Below are 22,656 nucleotides of genomic sequence, written 5' to 3' on the forward strand. Positions count from 1 at the left end.
ACCACACCCCCTGAGGCGGACGCTCTTGGCTTCCTGAGCGGGCCGTATGGGCGAGCGGAAATGACGCAAGTTCCGTGTGTCGCCAGTATGGCCGAGCTATGGCGGCGGGAGCAGGCTACGTGCGGCTGTGGGGCGCGGCGCGGTCTTGGGCGCTCAGGCGGCCGATGCTGGCCGCCACCGCCTGGGGGCGGGTCCCGGCTATAGCTGAAGCATGGTTGCCCAGAGGCTGGCGAGCCTGCGACTCCTCTCTTCCTTGGGCGCTGTGGGGCCGAGGCCCGGCGACTGCGGGCCAGTGGCGGGGGTTTTGGGAGGCTAACAGCCGTGGCGGTGGCGCATTCTCAGGGGGCGAAGACGCCTCTGAGGGTGGCGGAGAGGAAGGGGCCGGGGGCGCAGGGGCCACTGCGGGCGGCGGGGAAGGTCCGGTTATAACGGCGCTCACGCCCATGACGATCCCCGATGTGTTCCCGCACCTGCCGCTCATCGCCATCACCCGCAACCCGGTGTTCCCGCGCTTTATCAAGATTATCGAGGTAAAGACAGTCCCGCTCTCGGCCTCAGTTTTCACACCTCTGCAAGCAGCAGGTTCCACCATGGGATTACTTAGCGCCCTCGTGCCTCGAAACTTTCCCCAGACACAAAGTTTCTCTCATCTTTGCTCACTGCTAGCTTGGGGACCTTGAGCCAAATTCTTTCACCTTCAGTTCTCTTAGGATCTGTTAGATGAGTGAAGTGAAACCCGATGAGCTTAGAAGTGTCCACTTGAGTCCTGGTCATAGAAATCCCGTGCTGGAAGAGACCAGAGGAGTGTCGCGCCAGTGTTGTCAGTTTTGTAACAGCCCCTTCCCAGGCATTCTGCTGTCTGGTTAAGAGCCCCGTTGGGATCAGGATTCTTGACTGCTTACTGTGTGCCAGACAAAAATATTTGCCTTTGAAGCTGGGTGCGGAGCCCAATTGTTCGGTTACAGCCTGGGCAACGTGGCAAGACCCCATCACTTAAAAATATACATGTAGGGTGGACGCAGTGGCTCACGCCGGTAATTCTAGCACTCCAGGAGGGCAATGTGGGAGGACCTCTGGAGCTCAGGAATTCGAGACCAGCTTGAGCAAGAGCGAGACCCATTTCTTTTGAAATCAGAAAAACTAGCTGGACATGGTGGCATATGCCTGTAGTCCCAGCTACTCAGGAGGATGAGGCAAGAATTTGAAATTGCTGTGAGCTACGATGAGGCAGCGGAAGCACTCTACCCAGGGCCACAGAACGAAACTGTCTTAAAAAAAGGGAAAAATATACATACATATTTCTGCCTTTTGATCTTACATTTCTAACAGGATGAGAAAAGCAATAAAGATTAGTAACAATTATAATGTGTTAGAAGATAATTACTGGGAATAATAGAGCAAGGATGGGGTTCAGGAGGCTTAGGGAGGTTGGAGGAGGACGTTATTTATTCACTAGTGTTTTTGACCATGGAGCAGGTACTGAGACTACTGAGAATATTGAACAAGTTAGACAGTCCCTGGCCTAAAGAACTTACGGTCTGGTGGAAGAAATGTCCTTCTAGACTAAGAGTCTTAGGGGGTGGGGTTGGACTAGGGTGATGTAATAGAAAGAAAGCAGTGAGTGTGAAGGAACTTGAGCTTTTAGAACTGGAAGGACCCAAATGCCTTCTCCCCAACTCCTTCCTCTCTTATTAAAAAGAAAAGAACGTTCAGAATCTGGGATGATGGAGAAAAAGAGAAACTGATGTGGAAACTGGGAGTCAATGTAAGAGAAAGGTTATCTCTGAATTGTCTAAGCAAGGTCATACAATGAGTCAGCCTCTGCATTCACTGTCCAGCCTATCCCCTCACCCTCCGGACTCTGCTAAATAAATCTCAAGGAACTCTTGGAAGGGGAAAGGACAGTGCAGAACATTAGTAGCCAGCCACTGAGGAGAGGACAGAGGGAACTTCTCCCACAGTGCTGATTATATGTGTCTGAGCCACCCTTCCAAATTCTTTCCTTGATGTTGATTAGAGCTACTAGTGCAGGGTCCTATGGCCAGGGCCTGTGGAGTCCTGTTCTGGCTTTATCACTTCTAGCTCCATTACCTTCAGCAAGGTATTATTCCTTTTTTTTTTTTTACTGTTGCAGTTTGGCTGGGGCTGGGTTTGAACTCACCACCCTCAGCACATGGGGCCAGCACCCCACTCACTGAGCCACAGGCACCACCCAGCAAGGTATTATTCTGAGCCTCAATTTGCTTACCTGTGAAGTGGATATAATAAAAGTGTCTTCTGTTTCATACTTGGTGTGCTTCTCACATTTCAGAATCCTGCCCTAGAGGCTTTCCCTTATCCTTGACCCTGTCCCTGGTAGTCCTTTTTATCCTCCAGTCTTCTGCTGTCAAGACTCTTTTGTCTAGTCTCCTTATCCCTCCCTGCAAAGTGACAGATGCCTTTGCTGCCAGCACTGGAGCAGAGAGATGAGTTTTCCAAGAGACTTCTGTCTGCCCACCTGGAGGTAGCCAAGAGGGCTAAATGAGTCCATGCAGGAGACTGTCAGTAATCAGTGTATTACTGTTGATGATACTTTGTAAATAATGAAACTTTGTAAATGATTAAAAGGGGTTCTGCTAAGGCAGGTTCTAAGGATACAGCAGTCCACTCTTAGTGGAGGACACATTGGGGGCAATTTTTTTTTTTTTTTTAAGACAGTCTCACTTTGTTGCCTCCAGTAGAGTGCCTTGGCATCATAGCTCACAGCAGCCTCTAAATCTTGGGCTTAAGTGATTTTCTTGCCTCAGCCTTCCAAGTAGCTGGGACTACAGACGCCCACCACAATGCCTGGCTATTTTTTAGAGATAGGGTCTCGCTGTAGCTCAGACGGTTCTTGAACTTGAGAGCTCAGGTGATCGCCCACCTCAGCCTCCCAAAGTGCTGGGATTACAGGCATGAGCCACCATGCTGAGCATGGGGGCAACTTCTTTGGGATCCATTAAGTGTTGAAATTCTTGGCCAAGTTTTTGTTTACTCTTGACTTTGTAGTAGCTTCTTTCCTTGTCAGTGGTCTCAGTATAGAACAGTGGCTCTTAATTTTTGGCAGGTCAGGGACCCTTTTGTTGGATGTTACTGACTTTCTTCCCAGAAAAAATACATCTGTAGCACCAAGAATTCCAGACCGGAAGTTAAGGGCCCCTGTCAGGGAGTGTCTGAAAACACTGGCTCTTAAATTGTCTTAGACCAGCAGCATCACCTGGCAGCTTGTTTAAAATGCAGATTCTCGGACCCACCCCATACCTCCTGAATCAGAAATTCCAGAGTGGGGCCCAGCATTGAGTTCTTTTTTTTATTACTTATTTATTTTCTCTTTTTTTGGCTGGGGCTGGGCTTGAACCCACCACCCCTGGTATATGGGGCTGGCGCCCTACTCCTTGAGCCACAGGCGCCACTCTATTTATTTTTGAGACAGAGTCTCACTTTGTTGCCCTCGGTAGAGTGCTGTGGCGTCACAGCTGACAGCAACCTCAAACTCTTGGGCTTAAGCAATTCTCTTGCCTCAGCCTTTTAAGTAGCTGGGACTACAAGCACCCTCCACAATGCCCAGCTATTTTTGTTGTTGTAGTTTTCATTGTTGTTTAGCTGGCCCGGGTTAGGTTCGAACCTGCCAGTCTCAGTGCATGTGGCCAATGACGTAACCACTGAGTTACAGGCACAGAGCTCCAGAATTGAGGTCCCTCCCACCCCCGTATTTGGTTGGGGCTGGGTTTGAACTTGCCACCTCTGGTATATAGGGCCAGCGCCCTACTCCTTTGAGCCACAGGCATCGACCCCTCGTATTGAGTTTTAACAGGTCCATCTAATTCTGATACCTGCCAAAGTTTGAGGGCCTGGTGAACCTGAGAACATCTGTGCTCCTTGCTCTATTAGATGTCCCTGATTTCATCATGAGTCTGCCACGAAGTGACATCAGGAATATGTTGTGATCCTGGGGTTTGGATGTTTAGTGTTGTCTTTCTGACATGAATAAAAGACTGGTTTCAGTTTTCAAACCAAGATATTTTGCCACTGAAATCACTTTTGAAAGTAGATGTTAAATAATTTCCTCATTTTGGCTGTTTGTCTACTTTGAATTTTCTTTAGGAAGGGGTGTGGGAGTGCTAAGGAATCTGGCCAGTAGTCAACACAACCTCCCTCCATTCACTATTCCTACCTCTGGCTAGCGTTGTTTTGTTTGTTTTGGTTTAGGGGTTCCTGGACCATGTTGATTAGGTGTCCCAAATCAGATTAGCATGTCCCCAGAGAAGAATCTAGAAAACATCAGAGCTGCTGTCAAAAATTTCAGCAGAGGCTAGTTGCAATGACTCACATCTGTAATCCTTGCATTCTGGTGGCTGAGGCAGGTAGATCGCCGGAGTTTATCCTGAGTGAGACTCTGTTTCTACAAATAGAAAAACTACCTGGGTGTTGTGGCAGGTGCCTGTAAGGTGCTATAAGCTGTGATGCCACTGTACTCTACCCAGGGTGACATAGTGAGACTCTATCTTTAAAAAAAAGAGCCCCAGCTATTTGGGAGGCTGAGGCAAGAGAATCTTTTCAGCCTGGGGGTTTGAGATTGCTGTGATCTATGACGCCAGGGCACTCTACCCAAGCAACAGAGTGAGACTCTGTCTCAAAAAGAAAAAAAAAAAAAATTTTTTTTTTTTTTTTTTTTTTGCAGTTTTGGGCCGGGGCCGGGTTTGAACTCACCACCTCTGGTATATGGAGCTGGTGCCCTACTCCTTTGAACCACAGGTGCCACCCTCAAAAAAATTTTTTTTCTAGCAAAGAAGCTGGGTGTGTTGGCTCAGGCCTGTCATGGCAGCACTCTGGGAAGCCAAGGTGGGTGGATTGCTTGAGCTCAAGAGTTCGAGACCAGCCTGAAGAGCGAGACCCTGTCTCTACTAAAAATAGAAAAACTAGCTGGGTGTCGTGGCAGGTGCCTGTAGTCCCAGCTACTTGGGAGGCTGAGGTAGGGGGTTACTTGAACCCAAGAGTTTGGGATTGCTGTAAGCTGTGACGCCCCTGTACTCTACCCAGGGTGTTAAAGTGAGACTCTATCTTTAAAAAAATAAAATTTTTTTTCAGCAAAGAAACCTACCCTGCATTTCACTCTGGGGTCATTGTCATGCTAGGTTAAAAATAAGAAGTTGGTTGAGCTGCTAAGAAGGAAAGTTCGTCTTGCCCAGCCTTACGTCGGCGTCTTTCTAAAGAAAGATGACAAGTAAGTGCCATTTTTCCTTCATTCTTCCATTGAAGTCACCCTGGAGTATAGCTCACCACCAGTCCTGCTCCACAGTTTCGACCTTTGATCCTTGACCTAAAAGAAACCAAGGAAAACCTCCAGGAGAAAAGCTGAGAGCCTAGGAAACTAACTTCTTAGCCTCACCTGAGGACTCAGTTTGTAGTACATAGCACTAATTTTATGCATTGTCAAGATGGGAGGAAAATTAACCTTGAAGACCCACAGGGATAAAATGTACCCATGAAAATGCTTTAAGAGCAGAGTTAGCTGGGCAGATATAGTATCTGCAGGTGTATCCGCATTGACTCCATGTAGTATTCTGAGCAGTCTCCAAACTGGGGTGGAAGAGAATCAGAATTCCATGTGGGCCCCACCCTAGTGGCTGACTTAGCAAGGAACTGCCTGCCTGGTTTCTGTTCACCACTGGTGGCAGCCCTGACCTGGCACATGTTCCTCCAGAGTCCGTAGCTCATGTGGGAGCCAAAGAGGCTGCTCTCAGTTTTCAGAAGTGGTGGTGGGAGTGTTTCTTTTTTCCTTTTCCCCTACCCCAGCTGGAGTGTTCGAGGTGTGTGAGCCAACTCTCTCTGTGTCCTCTCCCTCAGCAATGAGTCTGATGTCGTGGAAAGCCTCGATGAGATCTACCACACAGGGACATTCGCCCAGATCCATGAGATGCAGGACCTTGGAGATAAATTACGCATGATTGTTATGGGACATAGAAGGTGCGTGGGGCTGGGTGCAGAGGCTCACACTCTGGAAGGTTGAGATGTGAAGAGCACTTGAGTGCAGGAGTCCGAGACACCGTCTCTCCAAAAATTTTAAAACTTAGCTGGGTGTGTTAGTGCATGCCTATAGCCAGCTACTTGGTAGGAGGATACCTTGAGCCCAGGAGTTCAAGGGTGCAGTGAGCTAGGCTGATGCCACTGTACTCCAGCCTGGGTGACAGAGTGAGACTTGTGTCAAAAACAAAGAAAAGGTGCATGGGCCAGCACGGGCGCTGGTATATATGAGTCAGAGTGCATGAGACTTGGCAGCATGAGCAGCTATGAAGTGCCTCAGGTCCTGGTATTGGCCTGCCCTTCTTGGTCAGCACTGCAGCTTTGCCACTAGCACTGAGGCCACAGGCCGGGGCAAGGATGGAATGAAGGTGCGAGATATGTCACCTGTGGCTTCCTTTCTTATCAGAAAGCAGCAGGTTACCTGAAATTCCATCTCTAGGTGCATTTTTCTTCTAAGACCTTATGTCTGCGCCTGTGGGCAGATACACACAGCTTAGCAATTACTGAGTTTTTCACTTGGCCATATTTCCTCTCCATTTAGTCCATGTAGTTTCTATCTCCATCCTGATACATGGCTGCACCCAACACATGTAAGCCTAGTTGGACTCTGTGCTGCTCCTATTAATTAAGAAAAGTCTGGGCAGCGCCTGTGGCTCAGTCGGTAAGGCGCTGGCCCCATATACCGAGGGTGGCGGGTTCAAGCCCGGCCCCAGGCAAACTGCAACCAAAAAATAGCTGGGCACTGTGGCGGGCGCCTGTAGTCCCAGCTACTCGGGAGGCTAAGGCAAGAGAATCGCTTAAGCCCAGGAGTTGGAGCTTGCTGTGAGCTGTGTGAAGCCACGGCACTCTACCGAGGGCCATAAAGTGAGACTCTGTCTCTACAAAAATAAAAATAAAAAAAGAAAAGTCTATAAGATCAACTCAAGGTCAAAGCTCTTGATGGATAAGCCAACCCACTTTCCAAATGTATTCTGAGTAGCATTGGTCCTCTTAAGGATCCTGTGATCAGACACATGTGAGAAACATTTCAGAGTCACAAGGCTTGTCAAAGACTCTTTGGAGTCAAATGGAGACTCTTTCTACCCGTCCTTCCTCCTCTGCTGCCATGACACCTTTTTCTTGTGTTAGCCTGGTGGTACTCCCAGAACACAGGAGAAACAGTCTAGGTCATGTGTGAGTTCTGTGGACATTCTTGGTGAGGGTTGCACTGCTCTCAGCCTCTAGGCCCATCTTCATCAGCCCACCTTGGGGTCTGTGGTGGGCAGACAGGAATAGAATAAGATGCAACTGGGGCTGGGCATAGTAACTCATCCTGTAATCTAGCATTCTGGGAGGACGAGGCAGGTGGATTGCCTGAACTCAGGAATTTGAGACCAGCCTGAGCAAGAGCAAGATGTCTCTACTAAAAATAGAGAAAACTATGGGGTGGCGCCTGCGGCTCAAATAGGGCGCCAGCCCCATATGCTGGACGTGGCGAGTTCAAACCCAGCCCCGGCCAAAAACTGCAAAAAAAAAGAAAAAGAAAAAACTAGCCAGGTGTCATGGTGGGTGCCTGTAGTCCCAGCTACTTGGGAGGCTGAGGCACGAGGATTGCTTGAGCCCAAGAGTTTGAGGTGGTTGTGAGCTATGACACCATGGCATTCTACCCAGGGCAACAGAGTCAGACTCTGTCTCAAGAATTTTTTTAGCAAAAATTCTGGGCATGGTGGCTCATGCCTGTAATCCTAGCACTCCAGGAGGCCAAGGCAGGCGGATCCCTTGAACTCAGGAGTTCAAGACCGGCCTGAGGAAGAGCAAGACTCTGTCTGTACTAAAAATACTAATTGGGAGTTGTAGTAGGAGCCTGTAGTCCTAGTTACTGGGAGGTTGAGGCAGGAGGATCACTTGAGCCTGGGAATTTGAGGTTGCTATGAGCTAGGTGGATGCCTTCACACTCTACCTTGCACAACAGAGTTAGACTGTCTCAAAAAAAAAAAAAAAAAAAACAATGGTAAATGCTAACTACTCACCAGTCCACCAACACATTGGGTACCTTACAGAAGGTGGTCTGTTGGGCACATTGTCAGTCCCAACTTCCTCTTCTTTGTGAATCTCACTGATTGGTGGCTCCCCACTTTAGCCAGGCATTGAGTCAGTGTCCTGGGTAGCTCTCAGGCCTCCTTCTGCCAGAGGTTCTGTGTTGCCCCATTGGGCAGAGGAGAGAATGGAGAGGTGAAACAGCCTCATCAACACATAACAGGGCTTGGTGTTTACCAGGCACAGGGTGCACGCACAGAAACAAGCTCAGGGCTTCTGTGTCCCTCCCTGTTGTCCTCTCTTGGCAGATTCCCAAGGCAGAGGCGGGTTAGGCAGAGTCCCAGAGCAAACATAGCTTGTGCTGGGAGGCCCTGGAGCTTGTCACTACAGCTTATCCTTAGAACATTTGTAGAGGACAACAGGGCATTGGGAATGCATGAGTCTCATTGGAACCCAGGATGCAGGGGACTTTGGCTGTGGGGCTCTGAGAAAGTGGCTCAGTCTCTACCCTATAGTCACCTTGCCCCAGTGGGTGCAGAGGTCTTAGGCTCAGATGACCTTTAAATGCTTGGCCCCCTGGGGAGGACTGTTCCAGGGTTCTCTCAGCCTCAGTGGCCTCACTCCTGTCTTTAGGGTTCACATCAACAGACAGTTAGAGGTGGAGCCAGAGGAGGCAGAGGTCGAGAATAAACAGAAGCCCAGGAGGAAGCTGAAGCGAGGCAAGAAGGAAGCGGAAGAAGACCTGAGTGTGAGGCACCCATTAGAGATGACGATGGAGCCTGCCTCTGATGGCCCTGGGGAGGTGCTCATGGTGGAAGTTGAGAATGTTGTCCATGAAGACTTCCAGGTCACAGAGGAAGTAAAAGTAAGTCCAGGCCCTTTACTGTCACAGTTGGCCATGGCACCATGTTGAGAAGGATCCTGGGGCTATCGTGGCTGATCTTGGTGGGAAGAAGTGTGGTGATGTCTGCCTCGGGCACTGGAAGGGGCCCAGCTGCACTTGCCACTGTCCTGGGTGGACATTTCTGTCCCTTGAGATCAGCAGTATAGTGGAAACATCCTATAACTCTGGACCAAGTAGCTCTTTCATCTGTTGAGCACTTGAAGTACAGCTGATGCAGATGAGGAATGGAACACAAAACCTGATTTAATTTTAACTCATTTAAATTTAAACAGTACTGGGTACAGGTGTCTTGCACCTGTAATCCCAGTACTTTGAGAGCCCAAGGTGGGAGGATTACTTTGGCCAGAGGTTCAAGACCTGGGCACTGCAGAAATTGAAAATAAAAAAATTAGCCAGTGATGTACCTATAGTCCCAGTTACTTGGGAGGCTGAGGTGGATGGATTGCTTGAGCCCAGGACTTCGAGGCTTTGAGTGATCTATGATGAGGCCACTCTATTCTAGCAGGAGTGACAGAGTGAGGTCTTATCTTAAAAAAAAAAAAAAAATGGCCTTAGCTATGCCTACAACGTCCATGCACAGGGGCCAGTCTGGCTCTGCAGAGGTTCTGGGAGGTAACCTGCCAGCTAAGAGCCCTGGTGACACACAGCTACACCTGGACATGGATGCCTCACAGCCTGGGCCTTTCATGGCCGAAGCTAAGAAGAGGATGTATTGGTTATAAATATAGTGCTTAAAATAAAGGAATAAAGACACTCCCCTACCCCCTTTCTCCCCAAGATTGCTTGTTCTAAGGACAGGGGTCATGGTGTCAGTTTTACTCTCTTGGTTCTGTGTTCTAGTGACTGATGGGTTTGAGCTCCATTCCTTAAGTCTTCAGTCTGTCCTTTGCTGGGGATTTGTTGGGTTGCCAAGTGAGCCCAGTGACTCATGTGACTTCCTTGCTTGCCAGGCCCTGACCGCTGAGATCGTGAAGACCATCCGAGACATCATTGCCTTGAACCCTCTCTACAGGTGGGTCTCCTGCATGCTCAGCTGGCCACGCTGGGGCCTGTGCATGGCTCTTTAGGAAGCCAGGTTGGCAGGGGGCTTTCTCACAGTGTTGACTTGTCAGGAGGCCTTTTGAGCCCAGGGATCTGGGGCTGACAAACCAGGCCCAGGTTCTTGTCCTCTTCCTGTCAAGGCTGGATGCTGTGTTGTTATCAGCAGGTGGAGGAGGAGGCAGTATTACAGCATACACAGCTATCCTAGGGTTGAGGTGTGAGTCTCTTGACAGGAATGGGTAGACTCTGTCATCCCTGATCTTGGCAGGGCCTGGGTACCCTGGTAAGCACCTCCAAGGCCTTGCCCAGAGCTATTAAGGAAAAAGACATTCAGGCCATGTCCCCTTCAGAGGCTGCAGTGGGAAGGGAGGCCCTGGCGGCTGTGGCAGTGTCCCTCTGTCCCCCAGGGAGTCTGTACTACAGATGATGCAGGCTGGCCAGCGGGTAGTGGACAACCCCATCTACCTGAGTGACATGGGTGCTGCACTCACTGGAGCTGAATCCCATGAGCTGCAGGACGTCCTGGAGGAGACCAATGTGAGTGCCTGCCCTGTCCCCACCCTACACATGCCTTGTCCTCCCCAGCTGCTTGTCTCCAGCTCTGCTTTTAAGACATTTTCCCATCAGCCTGTACCTGTCAGCCCCCCTTTGTCTCTTTCTTGTCAGCAGATTCATAGCTCTTCCTGGGGTGATACTCATTCCTTAGTTAGCCAGCTCCTTTGTGCAAGGTACCCACGCTATCTCCAGCCTCTAGCTGTTGTGAACAAACTTTGCACGTAACTTGCAGACCTGCAGGACTTTATCTGTAGGATGTACTTGCATAGCTGGACTTGTGGGTCTCTGTGCTTTGGTGAGGTGTGGCCATGTGCTTCCCAGCAGCAACTCTCAAGGTGTCTGTTTCCCCCACATCCTCAGTCCCACACAGATAGACATCAACTTCTGACTGTCCTCTCTTCGCAGATCCCCAAGCGGCTGTATAAGGCGCTCTCCCTACTGAAGAAAGAATTTGAGCTCAGCAAGCTACAGCAGCGCCTGGGCCGGGAGGTGAGCCCAGGCAGGGGCCTCTGTGATGTCACTCAGGGTCTAGAGCACAGACAGACCATCTCAGCTGGAGCCAGCTATAGCAAGCTGAGAAGGCTTGTCTTGATTTTGAGGGCTGCATGCAATCACTGCTCTGTTGCTCTGGGCTGTGCATCTGTCCATGTTAAATGAGGGAGCTTAAAACTGGTCCCAATGTGATGAGTTCATAGTGGGATGGGAAGGTTTTGAGACCATCTTTTGGAGGGAGAGGCTTTCTGCCTTGGTAATTCTAGTGTGGGAAATTGGGACAGCCTGGGAAAGGTCGAAATGCTGTTTCCCAAAACCCAGGCATTTGAGGCCCGCCACCCTGATTTTAGGCAAATTCATGGGTATTTCAGAGTGCTATTTTTCAGATCACTGACTGACTTTTTCACTTAGTTTTATTTTAGGAAATATTCACATCCATCTTTATTTAGGAGACATAGAATATTTGGCTGTCAATAAAGAGCAGCTTCCAAAACAAGCACAATGAAATACAATGGTGGGGGGCAGCGCCTGTGGCTCAAGGAGTAGGGCGCCGGTCCCATATGCCGGAGGTGGTGGGTTCAAACCCAGCCCCGGCCAAAAAAAAAAAAAAAAAAGAAATGAAATACAATGGTGGGACACTGAGGCCACTGCCGTGGCTATTCCAGGGCTCTAATAGCCACTGCCGTGGCTATTCCACTGTCTGTGTTCTTGACTCTTAGGAGATTGGTGCTTGTTAGAAAAGCACTGGAGGCTGCTTGTGTCTTTGAGCCTTTCACTCATTGGTCGGGATTGAAAAGCAAACAGCTTCCTCCTGTGGGATTCAGTGTTACTCATGGAGAGCCTCGGTGTGTGGGGAGACTGGGTGTGGGGAGACTGATGGTCAACAGGTGGAAAGAAGCGGAGGCTTCAGGCACTAGGTTTCTTTCCTGTGAGTCCTAGGGAAGCCACAGAGTGGTGGCTACCAGCTGTCCCTTTCCCAGCCCACATTTGGGTGTAAGCAGCAGGTCCTTGGCCATGCAGGTAGAGGAGAAGATCAAGCAGACCCACCGCAAGTACCTGCTGCAGGAGCAGCTGAAGATCATCAAGAAGGAGCTGGGCCTGGAGAAAGAGGACAAGGATGCCATTGAGGAGAAGTTCCGTGAGCGGCTCAAGGAGCTTGTGGTGCCCAAGCATGTGATGGATGTTGTGGATGAGGAGCTGAGCAAGCTGGGCCTGTTGGACAACCATTCCTCAGAGTTCAAGTAAGCATGTGCTGGGGCTGGGGCTGGCAGCCAGTCCTCAAAGGTGATGTGCTGGTCTGTAGTGCTCTCCTATTGTAGAGGGCACTTGGTACTGTGCTGCCTCTGCCCAGATGTGCCTGAAAAGTCCCTACTTCACAGACAAAACAAGGCTGGGGGAAATTAAGTTAGTGACAAGGGCAGGGATTTGAGGCCAGGGACATCTGGCTCTGAGCCAGTGCTCCCCCAGCCCCCTTCCCCATTGCCTTGAGAGTCAGCCGGGAAGTGACCACATCTTCCTGCAGCCTTGGCCTTGCTTATGTGTTCTGGCTGTGGGTCTGGGTGTCCACTCTGGATTCAGGTCAAGAGGCTCGGGTTCCTGTGGGGTTCTTTTGGCTACACCCACATCCAGGCCACTGGACACCAGTCAGGGTAGAACTGGCCTGGCTGCTTCCTGTCCACAGCCCAGGAACCAAGCATCAGACCAAGGGAGCTTCTAGGCAGGGTGAGCTCCCAGTGGGAGCATCAGCCTTTGGGATAGCTCTTCAGAGGAGAATCTTGAGTTTCTTTCTTCCAGCTGCTGGGCCAGGCCCCTGCCTTGGCTCAGAATATCTAGGGGCACTAGAGTTTTTCCACAAGGACCCTGGAATGTGCCACCTTCTCCTAAAGGCTTCCACTCCAAACTTCCCCTGACTTCCTTGGGCAGCATATGAGCTTCCTACTGCTGCTCTGACACAATGCCATAAACTTTGTGCTGTAAAACAGCACTGTCATCTTATGGTCTGGGGGGCACAAGTTCTAAGATCAAAGTGTGGCAGGGCTGGTCCCTCCTGGGGCTTCAGGGGAGAACCCATCTCTTGCCTTTTCTAGCATCTAGCAACTGCGTGCATCCCTCAGCTCAGTTCCCTTCCTTCTCCCTTCCTCCCCTTTCAGAGCCAGCAGCGCAGCATCTTCTAGTCTCTGCTGCTGACCCTCCTGGGACTTATAGAAGCCTTTACTTTGCCCTGTAAAACCCAACAGCTCCTACCTCTTAGGAGCTCAGCAGGTCTACACCCTGGTTCTGTCACCAGGTTCTGGGCACCATAGAGGATAAGCCCACTCTAATTGCTGGGGAACCTCCCTTTCCCAAGCACTGTCCACCATCTCTTGGCACCCCAGTTGCCAGACCAGTGAGTCCATCAATCTGTCATCCAAGCCAATCAATGGAGAAGCTGATGAGAGATCAACAATTTTCTTTCCATAAAAGCCAGCAATTTTGGAGAACAGCGAGGATGTCTCCTCAAAGAACTGTTCTGCTCTCCCGTTGCCCTCTGTTACTTTTCTCATAGTAAAAGTTAAGCATCAGCAATCTTATTAATTATCATAGCATGCCTTAAACAGATTCCCCCTCATAGGTTACGAGTTTATACAATATCCTCCATCTTAAAGTAGTTGTCTCTTCAAAGCATTCCTACTCTAGACTAAACTTACAGTTAGTCAGTGTTCCGGGTCTGGAGTTGGGTAGGGGAGGAAGGGGCTGCAGATACCAGTGTTGGAGAAATCAGAGGAACAGGGTGTACTGCTGCTCCACAGAGACCACGTAGGCTGGGTGTCCCACAGCTGATCCAGGTCTTGGCAGAACACCTCATGATCCTCCCAGAACACCGGAGATTTGTGAGCTGCTGCCACAAGGCCCTGTCCCTCGCCTCCCAGCTGGCACCACAGTCCTTGGAGCATCCAGTCTCTTATCTATGACAGAAGGCCTTGTACGTGAATAAACAATTCTAGACTGCAGCACACAGGCCTATCTGGCTCTGCTAGGGCCTGTCCAGCAGAGCCATGTGTCTAGTGGTTATTTAGGATAACAGTGGTTGCTGTCACCTCCATCTCACTGAGATATCTGCAGCAGGCCCCCAGCTACCCCCACCCAGAAAATTCTCTAAGACCTGAGGCAACTTTGTAGCCATAAGTCCCTTCTGCAGGACTTTTTTGTGTCCCTAAAGTAAAATCATCCCCTTTGTGCCCAGGCCATAGTGGCCTCTCCTAGTGCATCTTATATATCAGAGAGTGAGCTTGGTGGCAGCTAGGCCCAAGCTACTCCATTGCCTGGGAATGGGGCCTACTGGCCTTCCTTGGTGGCAGTTCTCTTCCTCCTCCTCAGGCTACCCCAATACCTAGCAACCCTCACTCAGTTGCTCTTGGCCCATGATTGCTGCTATCTACAGGTACACAGCTTCCAGCTCTGGGGCCAGCATAGATGCCCTCCTAATCTGCTGCATCATTTTTCTGGCAGTGGATGTGGCCTCGGCCTCAGTTTCTCCACTTGCCTTGGGTCATGTTCTCTCCTTTTTTGAGCCTCATCCTCTCTGTGGTGCCTGCTCAGCCCTGGGCAGAGGGCAGCACACCTGCTCTGCCAGCAAGGATCAGATGCCGTCCTCGAGCCCTCCCTCTCCTCCATGTGTCTGAAGTTTTGCCAAAGAGCAGGCAGGGTACTCTGGGCAGGAGCCTAGAGAGCCCTGGGGTGTGGTCCCTTCCAGGATGGCCCCTCAGCAGTGAGGAGCATGGGACCCCACTCACTGGCTCGTATCTGTTCTGTTCTGTGGCAGCGTCACCCGCAACTACTTGGACTGGCTCACGTCCATCCCGTGGGGCAAATACAGTGATGAGAACCTGGACTTGGTGCGGGCGCAGGAGGTGCTGGAGGAGGACCACTATGGCATGGAGGACGTCAAGAAGCGCATCCTGGTGAGGCCCCCTACCCCTTCCTGGGGTGGGTGATGGGGGCAAGGTCAGTACTGGTAGGAGTTTGTGGTTGGGCCTGGGGCCTGGTCCTTGATCGCCTGTGCTGTGAGCTGAGCTGAGCTGAGCTGAGCAGCCTGACCAGGGAGAGGGAGGAGCGTATGGTCCAGAATGTGGGAGGCAAAGACCAGTTTGGTGGAGGAGCTTCCCAGATAAGCCTACTGCTGCCAGGCACCCACAGTTTCCTGGAACTCAGTTGTTCTATTGATGCTGGGGGAGCCCTCATCACGGGCTGTTCCTCCTCTTGACCACTGACAGCTCCAATCAGTTCAGCCTTCCTGGACTAGCCTGGTCCCTTCTCCCAGACTGCATGTCTGAAGGGCTAAGTGAAGGTGGCAAGATTTGTGCCTGTACTCCTCCTGGGAGGGCAAAGCCTCTTCCTCTAGGGCCGTTGTCACCAGTGTCCTTGGAGCACCTAGCCCCTGTGCCTGCTGAGCCCACCTCTGCCTGCAGGAGTTCATCGCTGTCAGCCAGCTCCGAGGTTCCACCCAGGGCAAGATCCTCTGCTTCTATGGCCCCCCTGGCGTGGGCAAGACCAGCATTGCCCGCTCCATTGCCCGCGCCCTGAACCGCGAGTACTTCCGCTTCAGCGTTGGGGGCATGACTGATGTGGCTGAGATCAAGGGCCACAGGTAGGCTTAGCCCTATCCACGCTCTCCCTTCCTGCTGGCCTTAGCCTTCCTTTTGGGCTTCAGTCTTCTCTGGGTCAATGTTTAATATTTGTCAGAGTGATTTTGGGTTGTCTGCAAAAAATTCTGCTGACGCTTGAGTAACTGAAAAGTCTAGGTGTTGGGCAGACTTCAGGCCTGGCTGAATCCAGCTGCTCAAACAACACTGGCAGGAATCTACATTTATAAACCTCTTGGAACCCTCACAGATAGCTCTGGTAGTCCCAGTTATGTCCTGTCCCGGTCCAGGTGCAGGGCACTGACCTCCCTGAAGCCTGTGGCCTAGAAAGGGTAGGGGCGGGGGTGGCAAGATGATCTCCCAGTGAGGTTAGGGCTGTACACACCAGAGAAGCCTCAGCACTTGTCTGGTTTCTCTCCTCCCTGGTCAGCCTCGGGCCCAGAGCAGGGGTCAGAACCCCATGTCTAGCATCCCCATGCCACTTGGCCCTTCAGGTGGGCAGTTGGGTTGTTGCTTCCTGCCATGCCAGTTTCTGCAGGTGGTGGTTCTTTGAAAACCATAGTCCTAAAACAACAACAACAAAAAAAAAAAAACCATAGTCGTGGTGAGAGATAAGTGTGAAGCATCTGCTTTGTGTTTGCTGCCTATTTCCATCCTACAAGGTGTTTAGTCAAATCTGTGTCTAAAAGTTAATGTTTCTGGCTTCTTTAAAAATATCAATAATTCTGGCCACCAGAGCTCGCAGGCCTCCTGGCAGCAGTGGGTCAAGATGAGCCTCAGCTACCCACCTAGCAGACAGGGAGAGCCCCCAGCCTTTGCTGTGTCCAGTCCCCCTGGTGCACCATTGAGTGCAGGTGTGGGGAAACCTTGAAGGGGAAGAGGTGCTGCTGTAGGCCCTTGGTCAAGGCTGGGATCTGAGCTGGAGGGGATAGCCAGAAGTGAAGGAGCAAGTGCCAGAGGGTTCTGTTAGTCCTATCCAGGGTGTGTGGTCTGAGGCAGGTCCTGTAGCCCCTTGGCCCCTGGCTCAAGGAATGCTGGGAGATACACGCGAGGACCTGGGGGTGAGGAGAGACCTTGGCAGGGCTTCTATGCTACACTAGCCTGGGCATCTCTGATATTGGTGAGTCATCTGGATAGGGACAGAGGGGAGGGTGTGGACAGGTAGCCGTATGTGCTGACATCTACCTGAGTTTTCAAAATAAAACCGAAGACAGGAGACCCCACAGAAGACTGACTGTAGGGATGAAATGGATCCTGTTGATAACAGCAGTGAAACGCTCCTCTCCCTACATCCCACCATGGCTCCCATCTCCTTCCAGGTCAAAGCCCAAGTCTTCCCTACAGCCAAGGCATCCCTGTACCACCTACCTATCCCCTCCCTGCTCTGTCCTCCTCCCTCACTTCTCCTCCTCATTCTACTTTAGCTGCACAGGCCTCTTCACTGTGCTTCCAGTACACCAGGCACAGTCCCTGCCCCAGGACATTTGCACGGGCTGTGCCTCTACCTGAATACTTCCATCATAGCCTTACCTGACCCCATGTGGCTCCCTCCTTATCACCTTTTCTCAGGACCTCTCCCTAGGACATTCCTTACCACCACCACCACCACCACCACCACCCAAAAAAACCCTCTTAAATGGCACAAGCACATCTCTGTCCCCTATGGCAATTGTCTGAAGACAGTCCTCCACTTTTTGTTTGTAGTGTGTATAAACTCCTACCTTGTGATTCCCTCTGTGGCTTCTTGTGATCTGTCTGCCCTGCTGGGCCTCTAGAGCAGGAGGACAGGACTCTTCTGGTTTGTTTCCTGCTAAATACTCCTGCCAGCAAGTACCAGCTGTGCTGGGCACCTCTTGTGCTGCCAGTGACCTGAGGCCAACAGCTGCTATCACCCAGTCTGGTCCTTGCGCTCTCTTGTGTTGGATGGGAGAACTTGGGCTGGGTTTCATGTGTAGGTAGGCGGTGCCAGCTGGGGACAGAACTGAGGGAGACCTAGCCATGGGTCAGCACTGCCCTAGCTCTCATAGGCACAAGGCAAGTTGGGGTGAGTAACCAGCCGTGCTCCATTGGCTGCCTCACACCTGCAGCTGCTGGCATTTATCCAGTTTACATTGTGTCCACATCATGTGGATTTCTGAGTGGCTTTGTTAGGCACACAGTGTGCTAAGGGCCTGGAATCTTGGTGGCCCAGCCTGGACCCATGTGTGGGCTCTGGGGCTCTCTGGCAAGCCACTGACCCCAGTGTGCCCTTTCCCGTAGGCGGACCTATGTGGGAGCTATGCCTGGAAAGATCATCCAGTGCTTGAAGAAGACAAAGACAGAGAACCCCCTGATCCTGATAGACGAGGTGGGTGCCCAGCAGGGAGAGCAGCACAGGCCCCACTTGTCCAGCAGACGGCGGCAGCAAGCCATACCCACTGGCCCCTGGGCCTTCCCAGCTGCAAGGCTGTGTTTGAAGTGAAACGTGTGGCTCCTACAGGTCCCATGATCACTGAGTCTCAGTGACATGCTCTGTTGACAAGGATGGTCCCTCCTATCCACAGGCAAGCCTATCAGGCCCCTCTCCGAGACCCAGGGTGTGATACTTGCTCCTACTTGGGATTTCCCCAGGCCTGTGGCTCCCACTGGAGTGCTTGGCTAGTAGGGGACAGTGCACCAATGCTGCCTGCTATCCACTGCCCCAGGTTGACAAGATCGGCCGGGGCTATCAAGGGGACCCTTCATCAGCACTGCTTGAACTGCTGGACCCAGAGCAGAACGCCAATTTCCTGGACCACTACCTAGATGTGCCTGTGGACTTGTCTAAGGTGCGGTTCCTGCCCACCTGGGGGCCTGGGCTGGTGGGGAGGGGCTGGCCAGTCCTCCAGCACCTTGGTGCTGCTCCCAGGTGCTGTTCATCTGCACAGCCAATGTCACTGAGACCATCCCAGAGCCGCTGAGGGACAGGATGGAGATGATCAATGTGTCTGGCTATGTGGCCCAGGAGAAGCTGGCCATTGCAGAGGTAAGCCATCCTGAGGTGCAGGGGGTTCCTACCATGTAGTAGGCACCAAGTCTGTGGGGGCCCAGCTCCAGGGAGCCCCCTCCCCAGGGGAGATGGGCAGGGCTGCTGTGAGGTTTGCCAAGAAAGTAGATGAGACAAACGAGAGACACCAAGAACGAGTGCCAAGATGGCAAGAGCTGTCTCAGCTTCTAGGGCCCAGACTGCAAAATGCCATTCTGGGATGTTGCACTCTGCTATAATAGGACAACCACCATGAGGACCATTCTGCCTGGGTCACACACACTCTGGTTTCCTTGTGCTTCTTAGATGTTAACATAACACCTGCATCTCCCTGTCCAGTCCAGGGATGGCCCTGCTGTCTCCTGGTGCTGGGAGTGGGGAGCATTTTAAAGGTGAGACCTGTGACTTCTGCCTGGAATGACACAGAGCAGAGCACATCTTAGCTGAGTCCCTTCCTAGAGTAGCCCTGTGTTTCTGATGTAGTCTTTTTTTCTGGGAAGGGGCTGAGCATGTTTCTCTCCAACACCCCTTTTGCAGCCTGTGGTAGGTGCTGGTTTCCAGCCTTCAGGGTCCTGATGGTGGCCTGAGTTCCCAGAGGCAGGCTTGTTTGCAGCTGGGTTGGGGGGGCTGGAGGTTCCAGAGTTAGGAAACACAGTGACACGCATGGCTCTCTGTGTCTATGTCTCAGACACCCTTGGCTGTGCTGTCAGAGCTTAGGACTGGCAAAGGTTGTACTGGGGGCTGGGTACAGTGGCTCATGCCTGTAATCCTACCACTTTGGGAGGCAAAGGCAGGTGGATTGCCTGAGCTCAGGAGTTCAAGACCAGTCTCTATTAAAAACAGAAAAATTAGCCAGGAGGTGTAGTGGTATGCACCTGTAGTCCCAGCTACTCAGGAGGCTGAGGCAGGATTGCTTGAGTCCAAGAGTGTGAGTTTGCTGTGAGCTATGATACCATAGCACTCTACCCAGAGTGAAAAGACAGACTGTCTTAAAAAAAAAAAAATTGTGCTGAGCTGTGGGTGATCCTGGAACTTCCAATCTAGTTCCCATCCTGTCTGCCAAGGGCAGCTGTCACTCAAGACCTCAGTCTATACTATACATGGGCTATATAGACGAGGGGAGCCAGGAGCCTTCCTGGCGAAGCAGCATCTAAGGTGACATCTTGCAGGGGCAGGAAGTGGATCTGGGCAGAGGGTACAGCACCAGCAGAGGCCTAGGGCCTCTGGGACAAGTGGTGGTGGCAGGGCTGGGCATCTGCTGGTCTCCGACTTAACATTCAGGGCCCTTATCCATCTGACTAGGGGGTCTGTAGCAGGCTGGGGTGAGGGTGCTGGTTCCTGACCCTGATCGGGGTTTGGGGGTCTAGATTGGGCTGGTGGTGCAGTCCCCTTACTCCATCCCTGATGGCTCTTCTGCAGCGCTACCTGGTGCCCCAAGCCCGTGCCCTGTGTGGCCTGGATGAAAGCAAGGCCAAGCTGTCATCAGACGTTCTGACACTCCTCATCAAGCAGTACTGCCGGGAGAGTGGTGTCCGCAACCTGCAGAAGCAGGTGGAGAAGGTGTGAGCAGGCCTTGACCCCACACATGCCCCCTTCACCAGCCCACTGACACCCATCTCACTGCCTCCCTGTCTGCCTAGGTGTTACGGAAGTCAGCATATAAGATTGTCAGTGGTGAGGCCAAGTCTGTGGAGGTGACGCCTGAGAACCTGCAGGACTTTGTAGGGAAACCCATCTTCACAGTGGAGCGCATGTATGATGTGACACCACCTGGTGTGGTCATGGGGCTGGCCTGGACTGCCATGGGTGAGTGGACCTCCCGTGGGAGCCTGTGTGGTAGGCAGGGGGTTCTTCTTGTCCCTTGGGTTGTCACACTGAGAGGACTCAAAGCTATTCTAGTTCTATCCAAGAATAAGCACATCCCACCTTCCATCCCTGGGCACTGTGTAGGGGTCAAGAGGATGTGGACTCTGAGGAAAAGGATGTGACCACACAGGACAGTAGCACGTAATGAGCTTTATTTGGATGATACTTGGATAGGTTTACACATGGGGAATGAAGAGTCCCTGATGTGAGACCATCATCCAGAGATGGTGGCCCTGGGGGCTTGAGAGGGACAGCATGATGTATGGCCCTGGATGTTAGGAGTGATAGGGGTGGATTGTCCCAAGGGCCAGAGACCCCCAGTGGTCAGGAGCTCCACATCTCATTCTTTAGGAGGCTCCACGTTGTTTGTGGAGACATCCCCAAGGCGGCCACGGGACAAAGACCCCAAAGGTGACAAGGATGGCAGCCTGGAGGTGACAGGCCAGCTGGGTGAGGTGATGAAGGAAAGTGCCCGCATTGCCTACACCTTTGCCAGGGCCTTTCTGATGCAGCACGATCCCTCCAACGACTACCTGGTGACCTCACACATCCACTTACACGTACCTGAGGTACTACCAACCTCTCCCTATGCCCACCTGCTGTCCTGGACTGGCAGCACATGCTCACCTGCCTCTCCCTTCCAGGGCGCCACCCCCAAGGATGGCCCTAGTGCTGGCTGCACCATCGTTACAGCCCTGCTGTCACTGGCCATGGACCGACCTGTCCGGCAGAACCTGGCCATGACTGGTGAGGTCTCCCTCACAGGCAAGATCCTGCCTGTTGGTGGCATCAAGGAGAAGACCATTGCAGTGAGTGGCCTGTCCTTGTGCCCTCACAGGGTAGAAAGTGGCTGCCATCAACATTATTGTTTAGGCCCCACAGATGGGCAGAGGAAGGGAAATAGCCGGTTCTACAACTGAGGAAAACAAGGCCCAGAGTTGCATCATCTAGAGCCCCCTCCACCCTCCCACCAGTTTTTAGCCTTTTCAAGACTTTGGAGGATGTTCTAGAACTTCCCCCATAGACCATCTTCATCTGGGCTCCCCAGTAGGGCCCTAGGGTCCTTGAAGGCAGTAATGGAGGTCCCCTGCTTAGCCTAGCCCCCAGTACAAATTATGGTACACAAGAGGGGGAGATATGGGTATTGCCAGTGGGTTAAGAGTTCAAGTCTGTTCCCAGACCTGCAGCAAGGTAAAGAGGGCTGACCCCCAGCCTAGCCTCACTGTCCCTTAGTCCTTCCTCCCAACCCTTTCTACCCTTGCTATTATCTGCCTTTCCCTCAGATAATAGCAAAGCAGGAACTATGTTCCAGTAGTGCATGGTGACAGTTGGGAACTGCTACTTAAGGGACAGGGCCCAGGAAAGGGAACACAACGTTTAGGCCCTGGGTAGGAATGCCTGATATTTGGACAAGACCTACATAGTTTAAGGATTAGGGGGTGTTTTGTCCAAGGGAGGTGGGAGCTATGGACAGAAAAGGGACAGGCCCTACTGCCTACCACATGGGCCTTAGTCTGGGAAAAAGTCTCACATTTTATCAGTATTAGATGTTCAGATCCCAGAAGCCTTTAGGTGCCAAACCTGTAAGTATAAAACTCCACTGCTTATCCAGCCTGGGGCCTTACAGAGTCCTCCAGAGCTCAGGCTCTTACCTTATATGGGACACAGTGTGGGGCCTGGTATCCAGGTGTCACCTAGGCCCCTTTGCTCCCTGAAAGACCCCCAAACTGACCCAGGACCACATTTCTTCCCTCCCAGGCCAAACGTGCTGGGGTGACATGCATTGTACTGCCAGCTGAGAACAAGAAGGACTTCTATGATCTGGCCGCTTTTATCACCGAGGGCCTGGAGGTGCACTTTGTGGAGCACTACCGCAGTATCTTTGACATCGCCTTCCCTGAGGAGGAGGCTGAGGCCCTGGCTGTGGAGCGGTGACAACTAGCTGGCCCAGCCTGAGATGAACACTGCATAGGCGGAGGGGTGGCCAGGCCTGGCATATGAGCCACCAGAGGCTCAACCAAGTGGCCTGGATTTAGCCAAGGGACCTCAATTATGGCTTAATCAGAGTCTGATACCTATGAGATATTTAATTATGATTAAATCATTTCCAGTAC

At 51.8% G+C, this 22,656-nt stretch overlaps 1 protein-coding gene across 1 annotated transcript; it reads left to right on the forward strand.

Moving 5' to 3' along the window:
* Positions 1–18: 18 nt before the first annotated feature.
* Positions 19–22,655, forward strand: LONP1 (lon peptidase 1, mitochondrial). Its single transcript, XM_053579066.1, has 18 exons — positions 19–530; positions 5,154–5,242; positions 5,866–5,985; positions 8,692–8,923; positions 9,913–9,974; positions 10,411–10,540; positions 10,964–11,047; positions 12,071–12,291; positions 14,853–14,991; positions 15,499–15,677; positions 17,932–18,019; positions 18,357–18,479; positions 18,560–18,676; positions 20,096–20,236; positions 20,317–20,482; positions 20,894–21,111; positions 21,187–21,351; positions 22,301–22,655. Exons 1-18 carry the CDS (start codon positions 99–101, stop codon positions 22,475–22,477), a joined length of 2,883 nt encoding a protein of 960 aa, XP_053435041.1. The 5' UTR covers positions 19–98; the 3' UTR covers positions 22,478–22,655.
* The last annotated feature ends 1 nt before the right edge of the window (position 22,656 follows it).

Source organism: Nycticebus coucang, chromosome 2, assembly GCF_027406575.1.
Source record: "Nycticebus coucang isolate mNycCou1 chromosome 2, mNycCou1.pri, whole genome shotgun sequence".
Lineage (NCBI taxonomy): Eukaryota > Metazoa > Chordata > Mammalia > Primates > Lorisidae > Nycticebus > Nycticebus coucang.

Coding starts and splice junctions, on each gene's coding strand:
- LONP1 (XM_053579066.1), top strand. CDS start 99: ATGGCGGCGGGAGCAGGCTACGTGCGGCTGTGGGGCGCGGCGCGGTCT. Junction 9,975..10,410: donor GCCTTGAACCCTCTCTACAG/GTGGGTCTCCTG, acceptor TCTGTCCCCCAG/GGAGTCTGTACTACAGATGA. Junction 18,677..20,095: donor AGAAGCTGGCCATTGCAGAG/GTAAGCCATCCT, acceptor GCTCTTCTGCAG/CGCTACCTGGTGCCCCAAGC.